Source organism: Triticum aestivum, chromosome 7D (genome assembly GCF_018294505.1).
Source record: "Triticum aestivum cultivar Chinese Spring chromosome 7D, IWGSC CS RefSeq v2.1, whole genome shotgun sequence".
NCBI classification, from domain to species: Eukaryota; Viridiplantae; Streptophyta; class Magnoliopsida; order Poales; family Poaceae; genus Triticum; species Triticum aestivum.
In genome coordinates this window covers 180,405,790-180,415,064 of record NC_057814.1, presented here as the reverse complement: position 1 = coordinate 180,415,064, position 9,275 = coordinate 180,405,790, and the positions used below count along the sequence as shown (strand labels likewise).

Genomic DNA, 9,275 nt, shown 5'->3' with positions numbered 1-9,275 from the left:
CCAGGCTTCATTGCCAATTTTCACCTCATGCGTCCTCAACTCATTTGCACATCCGAATTTGTTGTTGGCTAAGCGGACCTCAAACCTTCTTTCTTGATTACCGATGGCGACTACAGTGTGTGACCTAGCTTTTTGCATCTTGTTGTCCATGTACTTCGTGACTCTTTCACAGTACCGTGTATTTGGGTTGTTCAAGATATGCTGCTCTGCTATTTGACGTCTGTCTCTGAAATACTTGACGGTGCCATAGAAAATACCCTCAACGATGGCTGTAAGTGGCAATGCCCGGTTTTCTCTGAGGACAAAGTTGTATGTTTCCGCGAGGTTCGTTGTCATGACACCGTACCTTGCTCCATGTGTGTCATGTAGCAAAGACCACCTCTCCAGAGGCTCATGCTCTATCCACTGCTCGAAGGTTTTAATCGACCTCCCGAGCCTTCTCCTAGTACCAGGTGGGTCAAAGCCTGGCAGGTCACATAGCCCAACAGCCTCCTCCTCCACGGCCGTTGTTCCTGTTGCCAACTGTGCAGCTACTGCTTCAACATGTGCCCTCACCGCTGCATCTCTTGCAGCTTTCCTGTCCCTCACGTGTCTCTGCGTGCACACATTAAGTCTGTCGCGTATCAAATTGTACTTCCATAACTGGTTCTGCTTGCAGAGTTTTTTGAACAGATTCATCAGGTTCTTATTTCTAAACTGCGAGAAGAAATTAGCCCCGAGATGGCGCATGCACCAACGGCTCTGCAAGTCCTGCCATGGAACTTGTTCCTCAGGGCCTGGGTTTGTCAGTGTCCTTATCGCACTGAGTATACCTGCATGCCTGTCATGAAGGATGCACACATTCGGCTTCTCCTTGACAACTGAAATTTTCAACTGCCTGAAGAACCATGTCCAACTTTCAATGTTCTCACTCTCCACAAAAGCAAATGCCAGTGGGACGACTTGATTTTGGCCGTCTTGACCTATGGCTGTCAGTATCTGACCCTTGTACTTGCCTGTGAGAAAAGTACCGTCAACACATATCACCGGTCGGCAATGCCTGAAAGCTTCGATGCATACACCGAAAGAGAAGAAGAGACGATGCAAAACCCTCACAGTTGGGAACTCTGGCATGAACATGTCTTGGATATCGATATAGGTGCCTGGATTCCGCTGCTGCAGGGTGTGGAGGAGGTGGACAACAGAGTCATATGCATCAAAATAAGAACCAAATCTCCTCTCAAGCGCTGCATGCTTAGCCCTCCAAGCCTTGCCATAAGAAATTCTGTACTTCAACCTGGCGAACACTTTTGTCTGCACTGCCTTCACTTCCATAGCTTTGCCTTGCACTATCTCATCGTAAAACAGTCGAGCAATAAGCGTGGATGAAAGGTTGGCATGATCTTGAGGGATGCAGGGAATAAGACAAGTGTGATTAACTAAGTCACTTATCACCCAACTTGTGCCATACTTAGGGAGAAAGCCGTGCACCCTTGCGGGACAATCTGCATTCTTGCATACCATTGTGAGGAATTTCTGACTGGACACCTCAGCTTTGAAAACCCTTTGCGTGGACATTGCCCAATTAATTATTGCATCCTTCAGGGCTTGCTTGTTCGGATACATAGCACCCGTCGCAATATTGTTCTGGTGATATTGCCAGGCTGAATCATGTCCATCATTCACGGTCATTGCAGATGATAAGTCATGATTCCACCATGCAGGATTCGGGACCTCCTCTGCATTTTCTTCTTCATCTGACTCGTCAGAATCATCGGCATGACCCCTTTCAACATCGGTGTCTTCTTCTTCCATCTGGTTCTGCATGTGCCCATCTACCTCGTCAGCGTCCACCTCGCCATTGTAATCACCATCGGCATTTGCTCCTTCTACCTGACTACTCTGCCCTGGTTCATAACCATAAGCATTTCCTCCTTCTACCTGACTGCTCTGTCCTTGGTCGTAACCATAAGCATTTCCTCCTTCTACATGACTGCTCTGTCCTTCGTAGCCACCCTCCCCTTCATGTGCAGTGACCTCCTTCACGACGGGAAGCACTAAAGCAACAGGATTGCATCCCCTTCGTTCACAACCTTGTAACCACCGCACCCAATCGGAGTCTCCCTCTATTGGCCTCAAATAAAAGTAAATTTTTGAACTTGACCGTGTCCACAATGCATGAACACCGACGGTGTGTGTTTCAGTATCAAGACCTAAACTTGCCGCAATCCATTCTTTCAACTGACTAACAGACCATGTTTGTGGTGCGCTGATTGCAACCTCTATGTGAGTAAATTCACTCAGATCTGCTCCCAACTCATTTGTTTGGACAGTACCAGGACCATAGTAAAATCTCAACTTCACTACATCGGACATCTCGACTCACCTATTTTTTTTCAACATATAAATACAAGTATTAGACATGTCTATATATATATTACCAGGACCATAGTAAATAATATAATAAATAGGCCCATGTTTACTAATAATAAATAGGCCTCAAATAATAATAATAATATAACCGACAAATATGATAATTCAGTTTATTTGAATATATGCCCATGTTGATGTATTTTTTATTTTAATCTATGTTAAAATAATTTAGAAAAAGGCATGCGTCTTATTTCTACGATCATGCGTCTTATTTTAATCTATTTTAAATTCTATTTTAATCCTATTTTTTGCTTGCTTATTAAATTTTTATTATGTTTCCAACTCTTCAAAAAAAAACTTCTTATTCGTTTTTTAACATCGTTTTTTAACATGTAATATTATTCGTTTTGCTATGCACATGCCGACCCCAACTCTTCAAACTCTATTTTTTAACATCGTTTTTAAAATTTTTATTATGTTTCCAACTCTATTTTTTAACATCGTTCTTTAACATGTAATATTATTCGTTTTGCTATGCACATGCCGACCCCAACTCTTTAAAAAAAACTTGTCTCTTCTTTCCAACTTTTTATTCATGTTTCCAACTTCTTATCCCGCACCTGTGTACGTGTCAAGTATTAAGCAACAACTTATTATCCCACTAACAACTAATACAATTCACACACCTACAACTATATTACGAATAATCGCACACAAATTTATTTTCACATCGAACGAAGCGTGCGTGCGAACGAATAATATTACGTATACTACCGGGCAAATAACAATATTTCCGTATACTACCGGGCCAAAAAACAATAATCGCACACAAATATTTACGTATACTACCGCGGCAAATAACAATATTTACGTATAATCCCGGAGCACCTACGAAAAATAAAATGAGGGCTGAAATATACCCTTGAAGCGTGCGTGCGAACGAAGAACGAAGAACGAAGAACCACGAACGAAGAACGAAGAACGACGAACGACGAACGACGAACGAACGACGACTCCACCACCACCACCTCCACCACCTCCACCACCTCCACCACCACCACCACCTCACCACCCCAACTGCCCCAACGACGAACACTGCCCCAACTTCACCACCACCACCTCCACCAAAATGCTCACCACGACCACCACGAGCTACCCCGTCAGTAGATCAACACCTCTTTTCGCTGCCCTAAATGAGTTGAACCCATTCACGGTGCCAAAATCGCGAAAATGTAGCTCATTTAGGTGTACAAATGTGTGCCATTTTTCTGTAGAGAGAGGAGGAGGAAGAACACAGCAGAATGAGCCACGGGAGAAGAATAATGGAGGAAGGAGAGGATATGGGCGGGCAGGGAGAAGAAAGAATGAAGGAAAGAGAGAAGGAGAGGATAAGGGCGGGCTGGCCAGCGCGCGTCAGGTCGGCCGCACCCTGTCGGCCACCAGGTGGCCGATCGGCGGGCGGGACGCCGACAGGGGCGCACCACGCCGACAGGCCGCTGCCTCCCCCCTCGCGACGTGGCACGACCAACCAACGGCCGCCGCGTGGCTGCCCGGCCTGCAGTCGGCCTCCTGATAGCCGATCGGCCTGCTGTGGGCCGACTGGGCTCAGTCGGCCTGCAGTGGGCCGACGGTGTATTATTCTTGCAAATTCTTTTTTCTGCGTATTATTTCTGTAATTTAAAAAAAATTGTATTATTTAAAAAAAATTAGCTCGGATCTTCGAACATACGATGCAGATCAAAGTTGGGTCGTCCCAGGTCGCCCCCGCGCGTCGCTCACCGTCTCGCGGGCCGCTGCTCCGCGGGACGAGTTCGCGTTTCTCTCCGTTACTGGGCCGTAGAAGGCCCACGTCTTACCATCGGACGCTATCCTCCCGGACGAACTGCCCTAAAAAAGACCAATCCTCCCGAACGAACGGTTTCGCTGTCCCTCTGCGATGCGCCGCCGCCGTCGGCGAGCTTCTGTTGTGCGTCTGCCTCCACGTCGGTGCCAACCACCCGCCATGTACCCTTCCTCCGCAGCCCCTTCTTAACTGGCGCCGCCTCTGTGCCTTAACCAGCGGCAGGAGAACCGGCTCACCCTGTTGTGCCCCACAAAAACCTAACAGTTCGCCAAGGCGGCTATTGCATGTGCTAGCGATGGCGAGTGAGTGGTAGAAAGTAGAAACACATGGCCATCTGCGATGGTGCATCGCTGCGTATGGTTATGAGCAAGAGGAATACTGAAATCGGATTTGTTTTTCCCTCTTCAAGCTTCGTTTCACCCAATGCCCTGTGTTAATTCTTAGGTTTCAATCTCATACATGCACTATCTTTCTGTTGATTCTTTACTGATTAGGAATTATTTTTTGAGAAATTAAATTTTAGAAATTACTGGTGATGGCGTTATACTTAATTGGGGAAGAATTGCGCTATCTCATGCCAATGGTTTCAATCGGAAAACTGGTAAATCAAACTGCTGGTGTGCCCCCGTTATCCAACTTTTTCATTGGGGGCCAAGAGTTACTAAGATGAGGTTATTTTTCGTACCTGCAATTTATTCAGTTTATGGTAATTCTGTCTGATGCTGAGGTTTCATACTTTCATTGGGGGGCAAGAGTTACTAAGATGAGGTTATTTTTCGTACGTGCAATTCATTTAGTTTCTGGTAATTCTGTTTGATGCCGAGGTCCAAATTCCTTATCAGTTTGAGATATGGTGTGCTGCTCTCAGATTGCAATTTCCAAACCTAGCTAATTTAAACTAAAAGTAAAGATTAGGGAAAGTTTACAGGAATGAACAATTCAAGGTGTTTTGATTGCTTGATATATATTTCATCCACCGAGTTGCAGGTTTGTCCTGTGACACCACAACACCAGTAAAATTGCTTTAAATGATGCTCTTTCAGACCATGTGTTATCTAAGGTACTATCTATATATTTTGACCCTGTCTGGTGTCGGATCAATGAATTTCTTTACTAGAGTTGTCCTCTAACTGTTGGACGTGTCGCCAGAAGTAATCTGCTATCCTGTGACTAGGAAATTTAAAGGATATGATTTCTTCAAAGAAAAAATCAGGAAAGAAAGTAGAAATAGCATTCGAGGATGAGCGATGAGGTAAATATTATGCTTCATGGCATCCGTAGATATAGTAGAATTCAAGTTCTTGCAGCATAATATGCAGCCCTCTGCCTTCTGTGTGATTTTCCTTATGCTAACACAATTTGTGGACATATAATTATTTCAGCTTCTTGATGGAAGGAATTAATATAGGGTACACTATCAAACAACGGATGATCTGATGCTGCTGCTGAGATAGACTAAGGTGTTTATTTGGTATCATTTCTTCTATTCGGATTCTGTGATGGTGAATGGAGCCCTTGACATGTACGCTGTATTACATACATTTGCATGGCCACTAATACCAATTATAATTTAAGTGTTCTGCCCACTACAGCAGTTTTCGCAACAACTTCAGAATGTTCAAAATAATTGCATCAGCTTCGGCAGGGTATAGCAATTGATAGGCCAACTTTATATATTTATATTATCTTCGTTTTTTTCCTCAGGATAGGGAATCTACTTAGGTTCTCTATCTTCCTAAAAAAATACGTTAGACTTTGAGACGCTCTTTCTTTTCATTTTTAGGTTTTTGTGTGGTATCCGTTTGATTAATAGCGACAATTGCTTATTACGTGAATAAATATTATTATTATTTAACCGAGGGAAAGCCCTCGCCCTCTTCATCGAGTGACGAGTGATGCACAACCTTTCATTATGCAGTTTAGATGTTCATACGAGGATGTTTTTACATATTAGTGTTGAAATGCTAAATCCAGTATTATGTTTCATTTGTATACTTCACACCAAAGCTCATAAGTATTCTGTCGATCTTTTGAACATTCTTAGTAACCGTCTTCTTTCTTATGGATTTGCGACGGATTTTGTAAAATCTCATGAAGCTGAGTTGTGTATTATAATTCAAATCTCCATTGATAATTATACCTTCCATTTTTTCACCAATATTTATACTGTCTCGATACCCTTTCATCAAGATGGCGGGCGCGGCAAAGCGCGCCTTGACGTTCTAGTGTAAATGTCATAATGGACTACCACGTTTTTTCAGTTCAAATCTCACGCCTCTGACGGCGCGTTACTGGCACTACCATCACAACACCGTGCCACAAGCTCCGCCAAGCTCCGGTAGCTCGTCCCGCCACCGGCCACGGCCGTCATCGCGGCCTCGCGGACCACCGTAGAACTCCTCCTCAACATCTCGTCTGCCATCACTGATTTCACCTTCTCCGCGATCTCCTCCCCCTTCACCACCCCATCGTCCCCTTCCCAGCTCCACCGCTCGACCCAGACGCCGGCCCCACGGCGCGCCACAATGCCGGCGTTCACCCGCTGGTCGGCGAACCTCGGCCACGCCAGCACCGGCACGCCACTCGCGAACGCCTCGGTCAACGAGTTCCAGCCGCAGTGGCTGACGAACATTCCGATGGCCGGGTGCTTCAGGACCTCCCCTTGCTCCACCCACGCCTTGGTCACGAGTGCCCGGCCGCTCACCCGCTGCAAGAACCCTTCGCCGAGCAGCTCGCTGAGCTCGGCGCCGTCGTCTTTGTCCACGACGGTGCCCTTCACCACCCACAAGAACCGGCAACCGCTCGCTTCAAGACCGTCGGCGAGCTCGCTGAGCTGGTCCCGGGCTAAGGCCTTCCGGCTGCCGAAGCTGACGTACACCACCGACCGCTCCGGCTGCGCGTCGAGCCATGCCGAGTAGTCAGAGGATGCCCTCGCCGGGAAGCTCACCGGGCTGAGCGGCCCGACGTTAAACACCGGCGGGAACCCAGGGACAACCGAGCCCTGTCGCAGCGCCGTCACGGCCTCCGGCTCCAAGGCGTCGAACGTGTTGATGAGGAGGCCGTCGGCTTTCGAGAGGCTCTGGCCGTTGGCGACGAACTGCTGGGTGAAGAGGTTGTTACGGTCGTGCAGAGCCTGCGGGAAGGAAGACTTCGGGATGCGGTACACCCCGGGGACGTCGGCGTCGCCGGCTCCCGCGGCGTCCAAGTAGGTGGGGTAGTAGGCGTAGAAGGAGAACATGGTGGCGGACGCGGTGAAGAAGACGTAGCACGGGAGGCGGAGCTCGCTGGCCACGGGGATGAGCACGGAGGCCAGCGAGATGTCGGCGACGAGCGCGGACGCGTCGGCGGCGGCGAGGAGCGGGGCCAGGAGGCGCGCGGAGCGGCGCGTGGCCTCGTAGTGCACGTAGAACGGGTCGGCGCCGGAGAGCTCGGGCGCGTCGAGCGGTGGGAGTTGGAAGTCGAGCCTGCGGACGGCCGGGAACGCGGCGAACAGCGCGTCGAGGTGGCCGGACTCCGCCGACGACACGGTGGGGAGGACCGTCACGAGGGAGACATTGCAGGTGTGGCCGGAGGAGAGGGCGGCGGCGAGGCGGCTGAAGGGCGCCAGGTGGCCCATGCCGGCGCTCGGGATGAGGACGATGCGCGGGCGCGGCGCTGCGGCTCCCGCACGGTCGTCTCTGGAGCTGGAGGCCATGGTCCGTCGAACACTTTGGTTCTGTGAGAATTGTGAGTGGTGCGGTGGTGCCTTTTGTGGACAAAATTGGACAAGTGAACACTTTGGTCTTACTGTCTTTCTTGTTAGTGGAGTGACTTCCGAGAAGGTGGCTGCGTAGCTGCAAAACCGAATACGAATTCTCCGGCGCGGTCAGACTGCTGACCGTCTTTTAGTGGTGTTCTGTGTTAACCGTACTGAATGATGCCGACGGATGGAAGTGTGGAAATAAGATGGTTTCTGTGCGTTAGGGCATCTCGAACGCGATGCGGCAAATCTGGACACACAAATGGAAGAGCCGACCACCAATTGCATGGCCGATAGGTCCGCTCGCATTTCAAACAGAAATTAAACAGACCGATGAATTTCATGCAAACCGAAGACATTTCATGCAAGCCAGACCTTATTCATGCAACGTTTAACGGTATTACATTAAAACCGGACGACATTTGACAAGTTCAACTCAAATAAAATAAAATAAAACCTAAAAACTACGCGAGGTACCGGATAGTGACACTGTACGCATGGACTCCCTAGCCAGCAGGACCTTCGTCGTCGTCGTCATCGTCGTCATGATCCTTCCAGCGGCGGAATGATGTGTAGGGGTTGTGGTAGCCCTGATTGGCCGCCGACTACCACTCGCCTTTCTCCACCGTTGCGCGCATGGCTACAGAAGCCGTCCAGGTCCACCTGAAAGTGCAACTAATCCCCGGATGGTTTTGGTAATTCATAACAACATATAGCTCATTTAACTAATATCCATTCAAGTTTAGTATTTTAGAAAGTTCAATGAAAGGCATGGCATGGACTAAAGATGTGGACCCCTCAAAATGCTAAGGATACATATTGGCAAAAGCTCAAGACTCTTCATTTTATTTTTATTGATCCAAGATCACATTGAGTCCATAGAAAAGTCAATACTATTAAAAGGGGATGAGGTGTTGCTTAATGGTCTACTTGCTCAAAATGCTTAGTGATATTGCTCCAAAGCCCTCAACCACTTTCTCATTTCAAATATGTCCAAAACCCAAAGTCAAACTCGGCCTCACCGATTCTTTCTATCCGGCGCCACTGAGTTCATTTGACATAGCCACTGCCAGAAACCCTAACAGTTCGGTCACACCGACACGGATCTCGATCTCACCGAGATGCTCTGTTGGTTGTTGCAATATTTCGGTCTCACCGAAATTGTGATCGGTCACACCGAGTTGGCTTGACATCTTCTATGTTGCCTTATTGCTTCACTTCGGTCTCACCGAGTTGATGCAATCGGTGCCACCGAGTTGATGCAATCGGTGCCACCGAGTTGATGTTTGCCATAAGCCCTAGCACATCGGTCCCACCCAGTTGTTCCAGTCAGTCCCACCG

The 9,275-nt window shown here is 48.0% G+C and overlaps 1 protein-coding gene across 1 annotated transcript; it reads right to left on the bottom strand.

Annotated features, from left to right (window-relative positions):
• Window positions 1-6,302: 6,302 nt before the first annotated feature.
• LOC123166980 (UDP-glycosyltransferase CGT) lies at window positions 6,303-7,941 on the bottom strand. The gene has a single exon (XM_044584827.1). It carries the CDS (start codon window positions 7,887-7,889, stop codon window positions 6,465-6,467), a length of 1,425 nt encoding a protein of 474 aa, XP_044440762.1. The 5' UTR covers window positions 7,890-7,941; the 3' UTR covers window positions 6,303-6,464.
• Between the last annotated feature and the right edge of the window lie 1,334 nt (window positions 7,942-9,275).

What these genes read in the sequence shown, in the direction of transcription:
- LOC123166980 (XM_044584827.1), bottom strand. Translation starts at nt 7,889, where the DNA reads ATGGCCTCCAGCTCCAGAGACGACCGTGCGGGAGCCGCAGCGCCGCGC.